A 22,115-nucleotide genomic window follows, 5' to 3' on the forward strand; every position below is an offset into this window, starting at 1 on the left:
CAGGGAGGTTCCTGGCTCCCTCCCTTAATGTGGCAATACCAGGCTTATTGACCACATGATTTAAATAGGAAGCTACATATGAATGTTGAGTTATAATTAACAATGAGACCTTGTTTCAAGTGCCTGGGGGGAAATGAACCCCTCGTTCTGTTGAATGTGTTATTGCAGACTCCCATCAGAGACTCCTACTAGGCTGGGAGCCCCACAGGCCAGCCAGCCGAGGGTGGATACACTGATCAGGCAGGGCGTGTGCCTGCTAAAGAAGACACGTGTGCGCCAAACACACCTTGCTCACCACACTGTCCCTAGGAGATGATGGCAGTACCCACTACCATCACTTCTTGGTCCCTGTGGCACACAGTACCTTGAGGTTCCCTCGGTCCAGGGCAGCGGTCAGATGCTTGCGCACTTCAGTCAGCTGGGGTCTGGGGCCCCGGGGACTGGCTCCCTGCCGCAGGGGCTTCTCCTTCAAGTGCTGTTCCAGTTTCGACTCCCCAAGGAGAAGTTCAGCCATATCATCTGCAGAACCAAGTGAGACGATAAATGAATAAGAAACGGTCTGTGTGCAGGAAAGCCCTGAGCACCTCACGCCCCGAGGACCTCACGCCCCACATGCACTAAGCTTCCGGGTTTCTGGCGAGGCTCTTCTGGAACCTTTAGAACCCAAGATTGTGTCTATGTGAGAGAGTGCTCTTTAGCAGGGAACATTCCAGCAGTGTTGGCTCAAGCGCTAAGTCATTTCTTTGCCACATAGTTATGGACTCCAAGATGGTTACATATTAATTTGGAAATTTAAGATCAGAAGGGAGTAAAGAAATTCTCCTGTAATGGTAAAACATATGATGATCTTGTGAAATACACATAAAGTCCAATGCTGTCTATTTGCAAGAGAAGGGCAGTGAAATCCCCTGCTCTATCACAGTCAATGTCCGTGAGTATGGACAGAGCCTGCGGGACATCTTCCTTGTCAGGCTTTCAGAGCTTTGCAGCAGCGACCTGAATGAAGTCTCTACAAACCACACTCGACTGCCCTGCCTTTGAGGAGAGCCCATAAAGTACACACACTGTGCTGACTAGTTATAATATGTGTGTGTGTGTGTGTGTGTGTGTGTGTGTGTGTGTGTGTTTTAGTTATATAAATATATAATAGTTATACTCTCCGTGCCAGGCTGCTGCTTAATCTCCATTAAAGAGAGGCAAGGGACAGTTCCTTAGAGCCCACACATGCAGGCTGTTCTGGATAAGCCCAGAACAACTCATACACCAGCCTGGACTGTGGTGTGATAGACTCAGGAACGCTACAATACACAGCCAGTTTGAAAAGATCTAGAAGATCTACAAGGACCCTATTATTGCCAGGGTCAGGAGACCTCAGCTGGGTCCAGTGGTTACAATGACATTTAGGTGGATTTTTTTGGTCAATATTCTGGTCATAGAATGGAGAACAGCTTTTGCCTATACTGCATAAACTTACAATTAAAGTAGTGACCATGGGGAAGCCACTACGATCTGGTGGGCAGCCCAGCAGAGGCCCAGTGCTCCCTCATCTTTGTGCCAGTCAGTCACACTCTGCAGGAACCACAAGCCTCAGCACTGCCCTATTTGTTCCTAAGGAGCCCATTTCTCAGTGATGAGACTAGAGTCCAAGGGGGCGTCAGCCAACCCCAGAACACAGTGCAAGAATTCCTTAGAAGTTTGTAAAGAAAACAAATTTCATGTAACACAGGAAGTCAGGTGGCCTGCGGTGGCTTCCCGTGTCAGAAGAGAAGGAAGTGATGTCTGCAGAGGGCCCAGAGACACTGAGGGTAGCGCAGACAGCAAGGGCTGAAACCCCAGAAGGGGAGAGAAGGACAGGCAACAGGGAACACTGTTGTCACAGCTTTCTACAGCCAGTGTGCACTTCACAAGGGCAGCATGTCTCAACTGAAGCTGGCCCCATTTCAAGTGGTCAGTAGCTACCCATGGCTGTCAAAATGGGCAAGGTGGGACCACTGTGAAAGTGTATCTCACAATATTCATCTCTAGCTATGCCTATGACTCCAAAAAGATGCTTAAAAGAATTATTAGCAAGACTGCCAGAGTAACAAAATGTGGGATATATTTACTTTTTTTTGTTTGTTTGTTTTTTTGTTTTTTTGAGACAGGATTTCTCTGTGTAGCCCTGGCTGTCCTGGAACTCACTCTATAGACCAGGCTGGCCTCGAACTCAGAAATCCGCCTGCCTCTGCCTCTCGAGTGCTGGGATTAAAGGCGTGCGCCACCACGCCCAGCATATTTACATTTTTTATCTATAAAGATATACACAGAACAGAATCTTTTGCTTATTAGTTTGTTTTTAAACAACCCCCAAAACTCCCCACCACCACCGTGTAAGCTGTCTTGCAATCTGTGATCCCTTTACTCGGCCCCCATTGCTAGGATCACAGGAGTGTTAGTGTGCAGAAGGCTAGCAGAGCTCAGTGGTTTTCACTTTGGGTTTTTTTTTTTTCTTGTTTTTGTTTTGTTTTATTTTGTTGTTTTTAAAATGGGGTCTTTACTATATAGCTCTGGCTGAATACATGTCACTATACAGACCAAGCTAGTCTTGTCTGGAATTCAAACTCACAAAGATCCTCCTGCCTCGGCTTCCAGAGCACTAGAGTTAAAGGCATGCACTACCATGCCTGGCCCCAAATCCTTTTATATTACTTACAGGGGGGAAAGTAGAACTTTCTCTTAAAAGCTACAAGTTTTGATGTCAGGATATTTATTAACTATAATAATGATAAGATCACTGATCATCAATCTATGCCAACCCTTTTCTGTATACTTGGTTTTTATGGTACTGAGAATCAAATTCTGGGCTTCAAGCTTGCTAAGCAAGAGTTCTACCATTGGACCCCTGTATATTTTAAGGAAAGGGGGAAAGAAAGAGAAAATACAGTGAGCCCTAGATTTGACCTCAGCCTCAGTTCCCAGAGGCGCATTCTAAGAAAGCATCCTGTGCACCCACACTGATGGCTCCTCTCACTGCTTTCCCACAGCCACACCCATCTCCCTGCTGCAGGGCCTGCGGCAGAATTCCCAGACCTACAACAGCAGAGGAGGACCTTAGCTACCTCTTCTCACTACGTGACCTCTGACAGCATCAGTCCTCCATTTGTTAAATGGAGGCTACACCTCAGGGAGAGAGTAGGACCAGACTGGTGAACCCAGTGGGAGGGCACCAGGCTGAGGGAAAGGAATGGCACACTCTCACCAGAGTCAAGGATGAAAAGGACAGAGAACAGTGGAGAAGGGGGCAGGAAGGTTACAGTGTCCTAAGATCTGTCAAAGAAGAAACAGGCTTCCACTAGCAGGCGCTTTCTCACTATACCTGGCCAACAGAGCTTATGGTCTGACTTTAGTTTAGCATGCTACCAAAATCACTTCTCAATGTCTTTTACTCTCTAGGTTCCCTTTTTAATCTGCCAAAAAAATTATGTTTTCTTTGTCCTGGGGGGGGGGGGGGCAGTTTCCTGTCACTCATTCTTCCAGCCAAAACAGAGAATTAGACATCAAGAGCTCTTGCCAAAATACCTTTCAGAAACAGACTCAGCCCTAATACTCAAGGGGTCCTGGGTGGCTGGACTCTACCTGTACTTGCCAGAATCCCATGGATCCCCAGTTCACAGTCTACCAGCAGGAAAAGATGCAGTCATCATTACACCAGCTCTTAGTGCCGGAAGTATCTGGCTACATGCTGGGACAATGAGGCAAAAAGGAAGAAGGAACCCCAAGCCATGGGAATATTAATTTCAGATGGATTAAAGAATTAAGTAGAAAGAAGAAAGGATCAAACAGACTTTCACTCCCCCAAGTGTGGACCTATGGAGACTAACTTTCTCCCCCTGGCTTAGTCACAAAAACAACGTACAGAACAGAAACAAGCTCAGAGACCCTTAGAGAAAGCTAACAGACACAGAGCTGCCTTCAATTTCCACTTGTGACTTGGGAATGGCGGCCTGCCCTTTGAGCTCTGCCCACAAAAGCCTTAGATCTGAGCATCTTCCTGTCCCAGAAAGTACTCCCCAGGCACTGTGGAAAGCACAGGCAGGGTCTCCAGCTACACAGGGAGCAGCCACCCTGCAGATTGGCCAGACCTTCGGCCTCCAGGACAGAGAAGCCCAAGCAGCACCAGGTGGAAAGAGTCTCAGGCTTAGGCAGCCTGGGGCCAGAGTCCAGGCTTACTGGCTGTATGGGACAGAAGACTCACCTAACCTCTCTGAGCAGTGGTTTCCTCAGCTGGCAATCGTAAGAATCACACAAGAGATGCAATATAGCACGTAGCAGGTGCTAAGCAACACTAGCTACTAGGACTGATCTTTTCTTTCATGAAGGACCTACTACATCCCAGAATAGTAACACTGGAGACGGAAAGCTCTCTAAATCCACTCCTTGTGCACCCGGGGTCTGCAGCATTATCAGAGTAAAGAAATAGTGGATACCGCTGACTATCAGCCCAGCCATACCAGGCTCTTACTAAGCACGAGGCCATGTACCAAGCAATTCCTGAAAGCAACATTAAGCTGTTGAGACTATCACCATTGCCATCTCACACAGAGAACAGGCAGCAGAGAGAAAGTACATCCTGGAGCTGGGCTCTGAACCCAGACAGTTCCTGACACCCTCTCTCCCACATGCCAGGCACAAACCATCCAGGCTTTGGCATCTAGACATGGTCAGCCTTCACTCCAGCCCCTCAGGCTCTAGGCTGCAGATTCCACCTGGACAGGTGGTTTTGGAATCCTCTTCCTGCCCCATCGGCTTGGACTCTGGGAAAATCCGAGTGAGTAGGGGGTGTGAGGGGCCTGAGTCAGACTGGTTTGAAAGTGTATTCCAGTAACTGAAACAGAGCTAAAGCCGGAGGTGAACCATCAGCCAAACGCTGCCAGAAAAGAGGGCAGATGTTAGCCTCAGTGGATGGACCCAGGGCCCTGGTTCAGCTCTAAACAGAAAATCTACAAGTCCTATGGCCACCACAGTTCAGTGCCTGGAGCACTTGGCTCTTTGGTACCCCAAGGAAGAGAGGGAGGGCTGTAGCCTTTGTCTGCCTCAGAGCAGCTCCCTGGTAGGCTAAGCAGCTGGTATGCAGAGATCTGATACTGAAAAAAAAGTCAGGTTTCTTCTCTGTTTTGTGGAGTTCTTGACACCAACACAGAAATCTCAACCACCCAGTTCATATGTCACTTAGCTCTATTCAAACCATTCCTGGTGTGGCTGTGACCCAAGAGGGGAAAGACAAGCCTCTATTCAAGAAGAGCTGGTTCTGCAGCATCATCCCCTTTGTCACACAGCTGAGACAGCTGGGTTCTCTGCTTCTCCTGTGTCATGTTGGTGACACCCCCCCCCCATCTGGCCTTTTGTGACAGGTAATGGTATTTTCAGCACCTGTGATTCCCCCAACTCCTAAGTGTTCTGATAAGACACAAACAAGTAGTATTGACAGGAATATAAATCGGCAGGAGTGCCTCCAGGGGCAATTTAGCAATTTCTATATAGTAGTTTATAGACCTGTATCATCTGACTCAGGAATTCCAGGTCTAGGAACTTTTCCCATGGATCTTTGCATCTTTGAGTACAAATGCATAGTAGAGACAGTTTCCTATACACAGCTCTGCCTGAAATGGTAAAGAACAGAAAACAATACATATAGGGACTTGTTTGATGAATGTTGATGTGTCCAATGAAACATAACGCATCCATTAGACAAATTAAACAGCCAGAATTATTTAAGCACATCTGTGTCACCTAAATATATGAATGCGCCCTGTCTTCAACAAACTCTCCAAGCTGAGCAACAGGATAATGTAAGCTATGATAGACACAGAAGCTTAGAAAGGGGAGGACTCACTTCCTCTTCCATCTGACTAGCTGTGGTTATCAGTGGACTTCCTCTTCCATCTGACTATCTGTGGGTATCAGTGGACTTGCTCAGGCCTAAGTTGATCATTCAAGAGCAGCAGGCACCAGGCCCAGCCCTGTGGTCACAGTCTGCTGTAAGGCATTGCATTTTGAGCCAGTTTGTTACATAGTAACAGCCAATAATCTCAAAGACAGAGGGTTAAAAAAAAAAAAAGCAAGAGAGAAAAGAGGGTGTATAGAATGGTATTATTGTGTGGAAACAGCAAGAGGCAGAGAGGGAGGCAGTGAAGGGAGGAAGAGGAAGATGAGGAGGAAGAAGAAGGAGGAAGGAAGAAGAGGAAGAGAAGGGAGAAGGAGAAGGAAGAAGAGGAAGAGGAGAAGAAGGAGAAGGAAGAGGAAGAAAAAAGGAGGAGGAGGAATGGGGCCTGAGAGACAAGTCTACCATCTTGAGTTCAATTCCAGGGATCCATGGAAAGGTGGAAGAAGAAAGCCAGCCCCACAGAGTTGTCCCTTACCTCACATGGATACTATGGCTCATGCATGCCCCTCCTCCCAATAAATAACATTGAAATTATACATATGGACAGGCTACTTTAGACTCCCCATATAATGTCCCAAGAGTGGCTGTACTGGTAAAGGGCTGCGAGAAGGCAGACAGTATGGGGTGAGCATTCATTCATCTTGTACTCTACAGAAGATCCCTCATTTACAATGAACTTAATAAGTTTCCAACTTTATTTTTAAAGATTTATTTATTTATTATATGTAAGTACACTGTAGCTGTCTTCAGACACTCCAGAAGAGGGTATCAGATTTCGTTACGGATGGTTGTGAGCCACCGTGTGGTTGCTGGGATTTGAACTCGGGACCTTCGGAAGAGCAGTCGGCGCTCTTAACCACTGAGCCATCTCGCCAGCCCAGTTTCCAACTTTATAATGGTGTAAAATAAAAACCAATACTCTAGATTGTGAATATCTTTTCCAAGTTTACTACTAATGTAGAAAGGACTCCCTCAAAATGTTTGGGTGGCTTTCCATCATCCTTGCAAGCACATCACCCATGTGTGCACCCAGGTATTTGTGTTGGGTGATTTTTCTCTAACTGTGAGGTAATCTAAGTGCTATCAGGCTAAGAAAGCTATGACTCTTGGCCCACTGAGTCTACTAAATGCATTTTCAACTAACACTACTTTCAACTTATGCAGGGTGTGATGGCTAAATTTACTGTCAATTTCACTAGATTTAAAACCACCTAGGAGACACACCTCTGGAGATATGTATGAGGACATTTAACAGAGGTGTGAGACTACTCTACCAAATTTACCAGAGGAAGAAAGGCCTTCCCTGAACATGGGCAGCACTACCTTATAGTCTGTATCCTAAACCAAATACTACAAAAGGCAAGAGGAAACGGTCTGCAGAAAACCAGCATTTGCTTCTCTCTCTCCAACCTGATTCTCTGAGACATGAACAAGTGTCCACAGCCAGGCAGAGACTCTCCAAGGAAAGGGTTCTTGAGATAGTGACAACAGAGTCAGGAAGTCAAAGATCTGTGAGAAGGGCATTCCAGAGAGGGGAGGTGTCAGGTGGCATGGTCTAGGACCCGAGAGAAAGCTGTGCCCTTGGACAAGCTCAGTGCAAAAGTCTTGGAGGTGTGTGAGCAGTGGATGACATGCCCTGACTTGAGTTTCTGAGAGCTCCTCCGTCTGCTGTGTGGCAAGTGGACTCAGTGAGAGGACCGAACAGGACTAGATTTTCCCAGTGAGGAGACAGCAACTCAGACAAGAGTGAGGGAAGAAAGTGGGAATATAACCCAGAGGCAAAACAAACCAGGCCTGCTCCTGGACTGTGCTGGGAATATGGCCCCAGCAGTTCCACACCATGATCTCGGGAAGGTGTGAATGCATTTTATGGGACAGTGTGAAGGGCCTGGAGATGGAAGGATTATCCTGAATTGTGTGAGCACAGGTCTGCATTCAGGAGATGTGGCTACAGAGCAGAGATGGGAGGCTACACTGTTCACTCTAAAGTCGGAGAAGAGGGTGTTAGCCTTTTGTCTACATTCCCAGTCGTCCCTTCACCTGCCTGCCGCCTTACCTGTGCACAGTAGGGCATGTGATTACGTCATGGCCCAAATTAAAGGCAGAGACCCCTGACCCTCTCTTCTTCATCGTTGCCCCTTCTTCCCCTTCTACCCCCCAATAAACCCTCTTCTCGTGGAGCTGTACTGGCCTGGTGTGATCTGTCCTGATACGAGCTGCCTTCTAACACAACAGAGGGTAGGAGCCACACAACACACAGAAGCTACACAACCCAGGCAGAGGAGAGACACGCCACCTGTGGAGCGCCACTTGATTGACCCTGGAATTAACACCTGAGTGACCCCTGATTAACCACTTTCTGACTCTTCACCTCCACAATGCCAAGAGGATACAACTGTCCAACTGAGGATAATTTGTTACAGCAGCCACTAGAAGCTCTGACACAGGGCCTGTGAAAAGGGAGAGGGATTAAAGACACATCTACTGCAGACCTCATGGTGGGCAGGGGCACCAGAGCACCATTTACAGAAGTAGAAGCATGAGGCCAAGTTCAACCTGCAGTGACATTCAGTTTTCAAGTCAAGTCCAGATCAAACCTAAAAGAAACTGAGGGGAAAGGTCTAGAAAAAAAAAAAAAAATCAGGGCATGTCTGCTACAGAAACCAAAATGAGACTTATGGGAAAAGCATTCTGGGGAGAAGTCTCAGCAGGAACCCAGCAGGTGTGGTCCACTGCTTCCGGGAAGTGGCCAAGTGAATGACAAGGGCCGAAGCTCAGACAGTCATTTCTTTCTTTCTTTTTTTTAATTAGATTAGATTTATTTATTTTATGTATGTGAGTACACTGTAGCTGTCTTCAAACACACCAGAAGAGGGCATCAGATCCCTTTACAGATGGTTGTGAGCCACCATATGGTTGCTGGGAATTGAACTCAGGACTTCTGGAGGAGCAGTCAGTGCTCTTTACTGCTGAGCCATCTCTCCAACCCCTCACACTTACTTTCTAACATACACTCTCATGCACATGCTCACACACACATTTACCGTCACATATTCACCCTGTACTTGCTCATATTTCCTTTCTAATACACATACTCACACACCACATGATTGTGAACACATACTTCCGCTGGAGAAACTCAACTCAAGAAACAAAAGAAAACCCGTAAACCAGTTGCCTAGGGTTGATCTAGCCTTCTCCGGAGCTCTGAGGACAGGAAGCAACCACAGGCCAGAGGATGTTATCAGGCTAGCCCAGAGTCTAGGAAATGACCTTCTCAGGAAGCCAGCTCCACATACTCAAGTCAGACCCACCCAGAGAGAGTTGACAGGATCTCCCAGAGGAGTCAAAGCCCATGTTGGGTCCATCCTCAAGTACCATGACCTGTGAAGAGATAGAGACCCTGAGTCCTGGCACAAAGGACACTCGTGAAGAGGGAAGGAACTGTGATAAGGGGCTGGGCCTGATGAATTCTCCATTTCTAGTAAGACTTCAGTGCCAGGACAATGGGCAGAGGCAGGCAGGGGACTCCATGGGAAGTTGCATAGCTTTTCAGAGACCCTATTCCCAGGCTTCTGGGCCCAAGATTTAGTAGAGTCAACTCCTTCAGCCTGGGCCAGGGAGAAAAAGTTGCAATTGCTGCAGGCCATGGGCTAGGCATGCCCTACAGAAGGCCCCTTGTCAACTGGCCACTCCTGGGAACTAGGGAGCTTGAGGGAAAGCCTTTGGATCCACAAGGGTGAGGGAGGAGCAGCATGTCCAGAGAGCCAGGCCTCCCAGGACAGAGTAAGCAGTCTTTAGGCAGGCAGAAATAAGGGCTAAAGAGGGCAATAGAGCTACCCAGAGCTATCCCTGTGTTCTGGGAAAGACTCCTTGGATACCCACAGCCCTGGGGAGCCCTGGGGAGGAAAGGGCTTGGGTGTTCACTGTCCCTAACAGCAACTACCAGCCAGAATATACACAGAGCCCCAGGCAAGCAAGCCAGGGAAGTCACCCAACACAGACAGTCCTGCATTTGGACAGGGTCTCAGACTCCATCCTGTGGGCTGCCATGGCCCTCATCCCACTTCCACACCCAGCCCTGACCTGAGCAGCTTCTACTCCATCTCCGTACTCTAAGTCTAGACACGTGAGTAGGTCTCAGAAGTCACTCTGCGGCCTCAGGGCAATGGGTGGTCCTCAGCAGAGATTCAGTGTTTGAAGAGTAAATGAGTCTCGAAAGTCCTCAGGGGTGGCGTATTCATTAACTGTGCGCCACTGTGTACCTGACACTGTTATTAGGGCTCAGGGTACATAAATCATTAACTGTGTACCTGCTGTGTGCCTAGCAGTAGTACTTGGGATATGGCAATGAGCAAACTTAACCAAAAGGTCCAGCTCGAGGACTTGACAGTCTAGTGGTAACATTTATCTGCATTCCCATTGTATAGGCAACTCCCGGACATCCTGCTGGTTTCACAGTGTTGATGTGGAGTCTGCCAGCCATGGGTAGTCACTTAGTTCTGTGAGTCAGCTGACACATTTGTCCTCAGCTCTAGGCCTCTGTCACATGTAGCGCCACATGAAACCCCTGTCACATTTGCTGTCACTGTTGATGCTGTCCTCATACTTCCTGCTCCCTTGGCCCCTCTAAAGAGCCAGGCATCTGGACCCCAACACTTTCTGTAGCGGTTTGAGTGAGAATGGCCCCCAAAGACTCCTATGTCTGTAAGCCAAGCCCCAGCTGATGAAGTGTTTGGAAGGACTAGGAGGAATGTCTCTGGGTGGTCAGGCCCAGGGTCCCTCTCTCTCTGCCTGCTGCCTGTGGATCGGGATATAAAGCTCGCACCACTGCTCCAGCACCACGTCTGCCAGGATGATGAACTCAACCCCAAGTAAATGCTTCCTCTGACAAGAGTTGCCTTGGTCATGGTGGCTCTTCACAGCAACAGAACACTGACTGAGGCACCTTCCTTCCCCAGACCATGATCCTCACTCCCCTGATGGCTGCTTCTGCTCCTCACACCTGAAGAATCGAGGCACAGCATAGCATGCCTCCCACCCCTGACACCAGGCAGGGCAGTGAAGCCACTGCTGTCCCTGTACCAAGAGAGCCTTCCCCTTGGTAAAAATGTTTCCCCCACCAACAGCTGCCCTGCTTGCCAGATATGGTAAGTAAGCCTCAGGGGCAGGTTGTTCGTTACTTGTGCACCACTGTGTACCTGATAACACACTTGGGGCTTTCAGTGCTAAACACAGACTTTGTCCACTAGGCGATGTCCTTTGAATGGGGACTGTCCCCACAGGCTCATGTGTTTAAACACTTGTTCTCAGCCGGTAGAAATGTTTGGGAAGGTGGTGAGACCTTTAGGAGGTGGAGCCTCAATACAGGAAGTAGGTCACTGGCGGGGGTGGGGGGCTTGAAGCTTTACAGCCCAGACAGACAGACAGACTTGCTCACTCTCAGCTTACGGAGTGCTCCTGCGATGTGAAGAGCTGTATCCGTGTCCCGCTCCTGCTACCATGCCTTCTGCAGCATGGTGGGCTGCAACCTCAAACTGTGAGCCAAGAACAATGCTTTTTCCCTTAAGCTGATTTTTTCATCATGTTTCTTAATCACAGCAACAGAAACGTGACTAAGGCAGCCCGTCAGCTCCCTACCCTCATCCTGCTTGAAATCTTTGCGCTGTATTTGCCAGGCCTACCCAGCAATCCAACCACAGCCTGGGTGGTTTATGACACTGTCACTGTCCCCCAGACTGCAGGGTCTCATTTTCTCACCACCCAAACAACCGTTCTCACATCTGGCCCAGGAACGCCCTGTAGCCCAGAAACCTGGCACAGAGATGATTAAGAGCCGAGCTTCCATGTGCTGGACAGTTAGTTGACTCGGCAGTTAAGAGCACTTGGTGCTCTTGCGGTAGACCTGGATTCAACTCCCAGCACCCCCATAGCAGCTCACAACTGTTTCTAACTGAAGTCCCAGGGGGTCCAAAGACAACTTCTCACCTTTACAGGCACCAGGCACACATGTGGTGGCACATATACATGCAGGCAAAGTACCCATACACATAAAATAATAAATACCCCCCTTTTTTAAAAAGAGAGTGGAGCTTTCTGACCCCAATAGGGTCTCCTGACGCAGATGCTCATGCAGGTGCAGAAATCTGAGTCTTTAACCTGAACTGTAAAAGTTGCTGGGGTGACCTACTCATCCTATTTTTCTGGTGTCCTTCTGCCACCATGGTGGTGCTTTGTCTATCATGGTGCTCTGCATACAGTAGGTGCTCATTAATTACTATGATTTCAAAGCAAGGGCCTAACAGCTGCCAGTCCAAGCCACAAAGTTCTGCTTAAAAATGCAGAGTTTGAGCCTCTGCCTTAGCCAAAAAGATCACCACTTGTCAAGAGTCTCCTCCAAGACTTGTCTGAAAATCTGTAATGCCCAGAGCCTGTCTCACACCATGACAAGGCTGGGTACCCTTGGCACCACCTGGGGGCTGGTTAGGAATGCAGACCCCTCCGAGACCTGCTGCACGGGATCTCCAGGAGTGGAGCTTGGTAACCTAGACTCTAAATAAGCTATCTCAGTGATTCTGTAATCCATCTGGTCAGAAAAACCAGAGTGATAGGAAGATAGGAAAACTAGTCACACGGGAGCTAGACTCCATCTCAGTGAGCTTCTCCGGGCCTTTGCATCCCCGAATGGGAAGTACTGTGACCCTTGGCCTCACTTGGTTGCTGGGATTACCAAGAATTCATGTAGACATTCACACCCAGCACAGAGGAGAAGCCCAAAAAAAGCTATCCAGTCTCTTTCCCTCTTGACTCTGTTTTAACAGCTGCAATTCAGGAAAACTAGCTTTGGGCTCACAAGAGGACCTTGGTGGGAGGGGCAGTGCATGAAGCTGCTGACCTGGTGGACCTCTAAAAGAAGCCAAAAGATCTCCTCTGGGTGGTTCTGGCACCTTCTCCTCTGGCCCACCTACTAAGCAGGGAGAGGCAAGCCTGAGGGTGGCAGGCATGTGACTCCTGCACTAGGTTTTTTGGTGGCTGTGGCTGTCCTCCATATTTTCCATGGCACTTTTTATCCTTGTCCTGGTGGTTGAGGGGGGTGGCTTTGAAGGCATATGAAACCCTCCTCCTCCTTCTTCCTGGGCTTCTCCATAGGAACACCAACTTTCACACACATCGGCTGTCTGCAGCCCTCCACCGTCTGCCAGGCATGAGGTCACCCTGAGGGAGAGGAATCCTGCTATGTGAGGCCAATAGAAAAGAAGAGCAAAGGCGACTCCCAAGTGGCCAGGCCAGGCTGGCCGGGCAGCCCGGGGCAGAAAGGACTTGCTGAAATGCCTTCCACAGTAAGTAATCAGCAAACACCTGGCTCAGCGTGGGCACGGGAGAAGGCATGGACTCACACGACGGGAAGCTCGAGAAGAGCTGCTCCAGGCACCAGCACTCGGCAGCCCCGCGTTTCTCGTCTCTATGCTGCTATCCTCCATGGCTTGGACCCACGCGGGGGCCAGGACCCATTATGGGTACAGGAGAATAACAGCTCTAGGCCTCAAAGGCATGAACAGCTTTTCCTAGGCAGGAAAAGTGCTTCTTCTTCCCTTATCAGCATGGACTGGGGAACTTCAGCAAGAGGAAACCTTTCCCAGAAGCCCTTGCATCAAGTAAATACCCATTGCTGTCTCACTGACTAGAGCAGGCACGTGCTTACATGTCAGCCAATCATCGATTGGGTAGCAAAGCCTTAGAAGCAATCATAGGTTTGAAGCTGGAATCACAAATCAGGGTCCAACCACAGCAAAGCGGTCAGCACAAGGATAGGCTGGCAGCAAAAGGAGAGTGGAAAAGGAAGGTAGGGAATCCCTCACTTCCAAGGCAACGGAGCCTCAGCCTTACTCTGCGGTCTGCTCTGCTTGCTCGGAGAACGGGATGCATAAGCTTAGGCACGGGCCAAGGCAATACAACACTCCACCAGTGAGCTGTGAGCCCAACTCCGCAATTTGAGGCCACAAAAATCAGTGGCCCTCAGCCCTAAAAGTTAGCTACTTGGTGAGGAAAAAAGAAATGTGGTGTGGAAAGAGCAAAGGAGCGGGAGAGGGAAACGCCACCATCACCAGATAAAATGGCTGGTCCACAGTAACACTCTCTGACCAGGCACTAAGCTAAGCACTATTAGATTGCCCTACAGCTTCCTCGCACGCCTGACACTTCTATGTTATAGTACATTAGCAGTAATTTCTCAAATCAAGAACTCTGTAAAAGTCAAAAACTTCTTATTTCGTGTGTGTGTTTGTGTGTGTGTGTGTGTGTGTGTGTGTGTGTGTGTGTGTGTGTGTGTGTGTGCATGCACACTTGGCCATGGAGATGCCCTCACCCATGCATGTGCATCTGGAAGCAGAAGCCGGCATAGGGGACTCCATCATCACTCTTCACAGAGGTTCTCACTAAACACAGAGCTCATCTTTTTGGCTAAACTGGTTAGCCAGCAAAACCTGGAACCAACCTGCCTCTGCTCCCAGGATGGGGAGGGGCGGTTCCTGATGCATGCTGCCACACCCAGCATCTTCGATTGGGTACTAGGGGTTGGAACTCAGAGCCTCGTGCTCACTCGTAAGCAGATACTTTCTCATTGAGCCATCTCCCCAGCCCCCCAAAGTTGTTTTTCACTGTTACTCACTTGAGTAAAAGGACCTGAGATGAACCGGCACCTGCTCACGGCGTTGCTATCCCTTTGCAATGACGACTCATGCAGTCTGCTCCCCGGCCCGACTCCGAGAGTCACTCAATGCTCAGGATACATACTGTATTCTAAATTAACCCTCGTTTAGGAATGCATGGCTGAAATTCAGAAGGACTTTCTGCATGCTTTACACTAGAGTCACTAGAGATGGCTGGGGTTCCAACCCACTATGCCTGTTTCCTTCAAAGGAAACCTTAGGGACAAGTGCAGTGGCTCCAGTAAATGAGGCCTGCCCTGTCCCCAACAGTTTGAAAAATGGCATCTGACAGGATCCCTAAGGTCTTACGTGGTCCAGATTGTTATGTCTGCACTTCCCATGAAGGAAGGACAGTGGGAGGAACTTGGACCAGATGCTGACAGATGGACAGTCTGACCTTCAGGGAAGATTCCATGAACAACATGAGCAAAAGAGGGACCAAAAATCAAGGGGCCAGGAATCAAAGCCAGCCCAGGGATGAGGAAAGGACACTGCTCCCAGGTGACAGGAGGATGTGTCCCCCAAGAACTGCTGGACCAAGCCAATCCATGTCAGGGGTCCTTTCCTTCCCCACCTCAGAGCCTCAAAGTTCCCCCAGGCCTGAGGCCACAGGGAGGGCAAGGCAGGCCCAGCCCCAGGGTTAGCCATAAGAAGTCAGAAAGCCTAGCTTAGTGCCAGCAATCCAAAAATAAGGACACATTCTGTACCACAAAGCCTGAGCTTCAGAGGACAAGAAGACCATGTCTGTCCTAAGCAGAATGCTGTCTGTCCCAAGCAAGAGGGGGGCAATTTGACTCCCAGGGGTTTGTTGGGTGCCCCAGGAATGTCTCTCTCTCTCTGTCTCTCTCTCTCTGTCTCTCTCTCTCTCTGTCTCTCTCTCTCTCTCTCTCTTGTTTTTGTTTTTTGTTTTTTGGGTTTTTTTTTGGATTTTGGTTTTTGGAGACAGGGTTTCTCTGTATAGCCCTAGCTGTCCTGGAACTCACTTGGTTTTGGGTTTTTTTTTTTTTTTTTTTTTTGGTTTTTGGAGACAGGGTTTCTCTGTATAACCCTGGCTGTCCTGGAACTCACTTTGTAGACCAGGCTGGCCTTGAACTCAGAAATCCACCTGCCTCTGCCTCCCAAGTGCTGGGATTAAAGGTGTGTACCACCACACCCGGCTGCCTCAGGAATGTCTTAAGAGGTCAGTCCTAAATAGCAAGGCCACTTTCTGATAATAGCCTTTCCCAAGAAGCCCTCGGGCCACCAATGACTGCCTCTCTAGGGAAGGCTGCAGATGCTTCAAGATACTAGGAGTCTAGACAGGAAAGCCATGAAACCATTCATGCCTGTCCTTCAAACAGCATAGGGGTCAGCCACAGGCAAACCAAGGACCCCTCTCATAGCAATCAATAGATTCTGAGGCCAAACTCTAACTCCCCTCCCCCATCAAAAGAATTGTTTCCCTACCAACCCATCACCACCGGTTGGTTAAAATACCTTACCTTGAAGTCTCACTAAGCCAGATTGGCTGAGATCCCTAAAGGGAGAACTGCCATGCGGGGCCTCACAGCTCGGAGTGAGCTCAGGTGCACAGCTGCCTGAGGAGATGAACTGGCTGGGAAGTTAAGGAGAAGCGTCATGATAGCACAGAGGCTGCCTAGGACTCTTGAATGGCTAGCTCTCTCCACAGCAGTATTATCAGGCCTTGGTCAAGTACCAGCTCAGACACACCTTTTCCATGACTCTCACTCTCTTTCCCCAGCCAGGTCAACAGCCAGAGTCTTTGGGAAGAAGGAACACTATCTCACCACATACTGAGGTTCACAGGTATCAATCCTCACAGACAATCCTCCTTAAAGGAACAGAAGGCATCTTACCAATGGAAAGACAGGCTCAGGGCGGTTACTCAATTGGCTCTAGATCACTCAGTTCCAGGGAGTTCCTAGGTGGACTACACTTCACACACAGTGAACCTTGCCATTAAGAACTTGAAAGGTGGCATTCTGGGTAGTCAGAACATCACAGAAATGTTCTTTGCAGTACCCTGTGGGTCAACCAGAAGTTGATGTGTAACTGATTCTCCTAGGATCCTGCTGTTCCTCAACCTTAGCCTGGTCATTCCAGGCTTCCCTGTATCCAACACCTTGTCCTTGCTGATATGCAGATTGTGCATGGGTGAGGTGGGCTAAGAAACACACTCCTCACAGTCTAGGTAGTGCTTAAACAGGTAGCAAGAGCCCAGGCCTCAGTAGAGATGTCCCCACTGCTTCTACAGAAGAGATTATCCTCTTGCTAGAGCCAGCTGGCACAGAGCCAGCCATTACAACCAGGTTTTGACTTTTTCTAAGACTTGAAATGAGGGACTGGAGATGTATGTAGCTCATGGAACAGATGTTAAAAACCCTGTCTTACCAATGGGAAGACAGGCTCAAGAGAGGTTGACCAGTTGGCTCAATGTCACTCAGCCAGCTCCAGGAACAGTCTGGATATTGGGAGAGTGTTTGCCTACCAATGCACAAGGCCCTGAGCTCCATCCCTGGCAAATCATACAATGCCTGTAATCTCAGCACTCTTAGAAGTGGAGGCAAGGTATCAGGAGTTCAAGGTCATCCCTAGCACACAGTGAGTGTAAGACAAGGCCAGCCTGGGATACATCATCAAACTATGTAAACAGAACTAACAGTCTTTAAAACAATGACTGAGATGGTGCATATCACTGGCTGTGGGGCATTAGACTGCTAGGCGGGTTTTCTTCTAACCTAGCATCTGATCTTCTCTAACTCACCCATCTCTTGGCAAAATGTCCAGCCCCTTTATCTCCAGGATCAGGATGGGACTTTGACACTCAGTGTCCACAGCTTAGAGTCCCTAGTGGGGACCCAGCACATCTGTCCCAGAAGGAGCTGTCCCTGCTAAGCAGAAACAGAGAACCAGCGATCGGATCGTTGATCTCACCCACCCCTGGCTCCTGTCTCAGGCAGAGAAATGGCCAAAGCCACAACAGTAGCCTATAAGGCCCATGTGCTCCGTGTCCACCCGAGCCCGTCCTGAAGCCCCCGCTCTAGAACTCACTCCTTTAGCTTCTTGGGTTTCATCTCCCACTCAGTCTTGTCAGTAGGGCTCCCCAAACCACAGGAGTCGCCCTAGCTCACTATTTAAAGTCAGCAGTCCCTGCAACTCCCCACCCAACCTGTCCCTTTACTCTCCGGCAGCACTGGTCAACGTCACATCCTGCTTGCTACGCAGTGATCACACCCGGCTTTCCTGGCCCTTCCCCACCAAAAGGCGGGCTTCACAGAGCTGGGGAGAGCATCATTTTTGCCTGTGTTCACTAGTATAGCCTCCTGTGGCTCACGCCGGGTGTTCAATATTTGTAGAATTGATAGGATGAATGAGTAAAGAAAGAAAGATTGGCCTGCTGCTAAGGTGTCAGGCTCTGTGACTGCTGACGGGAGTCTTCAGAAATTATAACCTTTTTTTTTTTTCTTGACACAGGGTCGCCAACAACCTCAAACTGATTAGCCAAGGGTGAGCTTGGCCTCTCACCCCACTTTCTGAGTGTCTGTGATTACCGATATGCTACCACACCCAGTCTGCATACATACACTACAAAGGATCAAACCCAGGACTTTTTAATTTGCTGTGGAACTGTCTGCCTCTGTCTCTGGAGCTGAGATTAGATGTGTGTCACCAAGTCCATCCTGCCCTCTTTTAATCTTCATAATTCCTGCAAGGTACTTCTCTAGAACCAAATCCCCTGTGGTCTCGCTTGCAGCCCTGACTGGGCTGTCTCTAGAATGACAGGAGTACAGGTGTGTCTTCTGAGCTGTTTGGCAAGGCAACTGAGGCTCCGCCAAGGTCACAGAGGCAGAGGGAGTGGCGGCAGCAGGTTCAGGCCCCTGGGTACTGGCTGCAAGAACTGCACTGGTGGCCTGCAGCTGCCTTCAGAAAAGCGTAGTATGACAAGCTTGGCATTAACTAGTTCTCCTTACTTTAAGCAGCAAAGGTTTAATTTAAGCAGTGTGCCACCTGCCTAATACCTGTGCTAGCAAACACACAGAGACTGAAGGGTAGCCAGGGCCCCAAAGCCAAGAAGAGGTCCCACTCCCAGTCCTAGGAAGGTCCCCTCGAACAGGGGAAGACCCGCCCTCAAAGGTTTCTCTGCACCTGAGTAGATACACTGTTCTGGGTTGGTTTCACCCTTTCTCTGCTTCCTTACTACCTCTCTGCGCAGTCTCTTGGACCTTCTCTAGACTAGATGACCTTTCCCCATCAATGGCTGCTGCTTCCCATGTGCGGCTCAGGGAGAAAACTATCTCCCATGACTCTTCTGAAGCTAACTCACACACAGACCCATGGCCACACAGTGTTCCACTCATCACCACTACCCAGCCCTACCCCACACCTTAGTCAAAGCTTCGGATGAGGCCACAGGTTCTGGAAAGAGTTAAGCTCAGAGAGGCCTTGAAAATGGGCCCATGAATGAAAAAAGAGGGGTCCGTGCACCCTCTCATTCCAGGGACCAGCAGCTTGAGCCAGTGTCTTCTCCCTTTCTGTCCACGATCGCAGCCACATCAACATGTCTGTTTTTCTTCTCCCTGACTACCTTCATAGTTGGGCCTCAGTGTTCCTCTCAGAGGAAGTAAATGCAAGACAGCAGGGGCCTGGTCAGCACCTGGCCCAGGTGGGCATTGCACACGCCACTGAATGAGAGCAGACAGCCAGGTCGCAGGTGGAGACGGGAGGATGCTCACAACCACACCCAATGCTAACATCCACCTGCACAGGAGGGATGGAAGTGACCCAAAAAACTTAGGAATGTGACTTCAACAAGAAGCAGGAAAATGCAGGAAGGAAGGAGACGCCACAAAAGCAGGCAAGGTCAAGTTGCCTTCGGGGTCCTGAGTACTCAACACCTTTCCCTCCAATGCTAACTTAACAAAGACACCTACCCAAAGCAAGGTACTGTGGTTGACAGTGTGCAAAACCAAAACCTTGCCCTGTCTGCATGGTGACATTGCCTATGGTCCTAAACTTGGGAGGCAAGGCAGGAGGCGGGAGACTTTGAGGCTAGCCTAAGCTATAAGGTAAGTTTGAAAGATATATAGAGAAACCTGGTTTGGTTTGGTTTTGTTAAGTTTTCATTTCCAGGCGCTATTTTCATAAAATCACAAACAACCACCAACCTTAAAGAGGCTATGAGATTTCCCTGTCCGTTTCTGGGTAGTTCGGGGTGAAGGTTGAAAAGAGTACACATGTCCTTCCTTGAATGAGCAGTGTCAGTCCTTCATTCATTCCCTCTGTGATTTGTCTGTCCCACGCCTGCTCAGACAGTCTTGGGAAGCCAGAGGTGAAGGAGGACAAAATCCTCTGCCCTCTCTGCCCAGGCTCCAAGTGCCTGCCTGTGGTTTTGGCGCGTACGAAAAGACAAGCAAATATTAACCATACTTGCTTCCAAAACAAATAAGGCCACGTGGAGTCTCGCTCTGGAATGTGATTTTGGCTGCAGTTTTGGTTTGATGGGTTGGAAGAACCAATTCAGCAAATGGGGTCATTGGCCAAGTCCAGCCGCCAGGTTTCCCAAGTCAGATCCTGGTTCCTGGGCGCACCAGGCCCCTCATCCAATCAGCTCCATTTCCCTCATTGTTAATACAGTCTCATCTTCCTGCCCAGTAACCTTCTCCCAGACTCCCTGACTCTGTTTCCCTTGTACTCTCCACCCTATCCTCTCTGGGTCTGCAGATTTGACACCCAACTGTCTTGACCTCAAGACACAAATCCCAACCTGCCAATGCCACCCCTGACACCCTCCAAGTCTGAGCTCCCTCCTGGGGCCCTTGATTACCATATGTTCACAACATCTCCATCACAGGACCCCTGAGCACACCACACACACTCTGGTGGTCCCCAGATGCCCACAGGTATGTCCCGGGGGGCTCCATACACACACAAACGCACACACACACACAAGCTCCAACTTCTTGGAAGCCCGGGGCTGGCCTCCGGTCTCTGGGGTCGGTGAACCTCTCCAGCCTGCACGTCAGGACTCCAAGGCTCCGACAGGCACAGCCCGCCCGCCCAGCCGCACGCCGCGTGACCGGAGGACCCCGCGTTCCCCAAGGGCCTGGCCCGCGCACACCGCGCGGCCTGCGCCTCGCCGCCCGGCCGCGCCCCTGCTCGCGCCCGGAGCCTCAGGCCTAGCCCCGGAGGCCGCGGCGGTCCCGCAAGCCCCGGTGCGTCCGCGCGTACCGTTGGCGATGAGCTTGGCCGACAGCTGCTTGACGAGCTCGGGGATCCGCTCCCATTGGCACTCGGAGCGGCAGCGCTCGATCTCCGTCTCCAGCCGCGAGCCCGCCTTCCTGGTCGCCATGGCCGCCCTGGCCGGCCCGGCGCGCGCCCGCAGGCCCCGCAGGCCCCGCCGCCGCCGGGCCCCGCGCCGCCTCCCGCTGCGGCCGCGGGCTCCGGCTCCGGCTCCCGGCTCGGCGGCGTAACGGGAACGCCGGCCGGGGAAGGGGCGGGGAGCGGGCGGCGGCGGGCGCGGCGGGGCCCCGGGCGCCGCGAGGAGCGGCCCCTGCCGGCCAGGGCCGGAGCCGCAGCGGGCCGGGGCGGAGGCCGGACAGCAATGAGGAGCGCGGGACGGTGCTCAGGAGCGAACCTGGAGCGGTGAGGGGTCAAGCCAGGGCAGCCACCCCGAGGATGCTCTGGGGCTCCAAAGGCCGGGGTTTCTAGTGCGAGAGGGCGTGAAGGGCGAGCCTGCCTCGGCTGGCCCTGCCATCGCAGGTTGCTTGTGCTGGCCTGCGCCCCTCCTCAGGCTCCCCTCTGCCCCAGGTAGCCTCCGTCCCCATCATGTGGCCAGAAGCAGTGGAGATTCATGCTCCTCCAGAACCTGCCCGAAGTTCCTTAAGTGTGTGTTGGAAGAAAGTGAGGGAGGACGTGTGTGTGTGTGTGTGTGTGTGTGTGTGTGTGTGTGTGTGTGTGTAGCTGCAAGCCCAGATGCCAGCTCCCTTGCCCTCTGAGGAGAATACCAACTCATAAGTGGCATTTCCAGGCCTTGACCTTGTAACTGAGAGCAGGGGCAGGTGTCTAAGCTGAACATTATTTCACTTGTGTAATTTATTCAGTAACTATAGAGTCAGAGGTCACCCACACAGAGCTAGGTAGTGTTTTAGGGCTGTGGAAACGGAACGAAGTGGGTACAACTTTGCTTCAAAGTGGGTATAAAGTTCATAGCCCATTCATGGAAATGAATTAATTAAGCAAAATAAAGTAGCAAATTAGGTTATGGGTTGGTTAAGGATGGTGTTGAAGTGATATTTGACAGTTTTAAAGATGAGAGTCGGGGGGATATGGGAGGTGGGGAGGGCAGATCATTACAGGCAGAGCAAAGGCCTCGGCTTTACTATATTTGGTGAGTTAGAAAAAGGCCAGAGTGGCTGGGGTGGAATGAAGGCAAGGAGCTGAGCAGATGATGTCAGGAGGGTGGGGGTTAGTCCATGCCCGGCCTT

At 50.3% G+C, this 22,115-nt stretch overlaps 1 protein-coding gene across 17 annotated transcripts in view; it reads right to left on the reverse strand.

Moving 5' to 3' along the window:
* The window catches only part of Ttc7b (tetratricopeptide repeat domain 7B), a 220,068-nt gene extending 198,942 nt beyond the window's left edge, over positions 1–21,126 (reverse strand). For 11 of the 17 annotated variants that reach the window (XM_006515326.3, XM_006515334.3, XM_017314925.2 and 8 more), the window contains exons 1-2: positions 20,860–21,109; positions 365–519 (exon numbers count right to left, since the gene is read on the reverse strand). In XM_006515326.3, the coding sequence (XP_006515389.1) occupies positions 365–519; positions 20,860–20,980 (276 nt within the window). In that variant the 5' untranslated portion in view covers positions 20,981–21,109. Of the gene's footprint in view, positions 1–364; positions 520–20,859 lie in introns of those variants that run through there. The other 6 variants (XM_030246492.1, XM_030246491.1, NM_001374711.1 and 3 more) reach the window with 5 other exon arrangements.
* Positions 21,127–22,115: the final 989 nt, after the last annotated feature.

Source organism: Mus musculus, chromosome 12 (assembly GCF_000001635.26).
Source record: "Mus musculus strain C57BL/6J chromosome 12, GRCm38.p6 C57BL/6J".
NCBI lineage: Eukaryota > Metazoa > Chordata > Mammalia > Rodentia > Muridae > Mus > Mus musculus.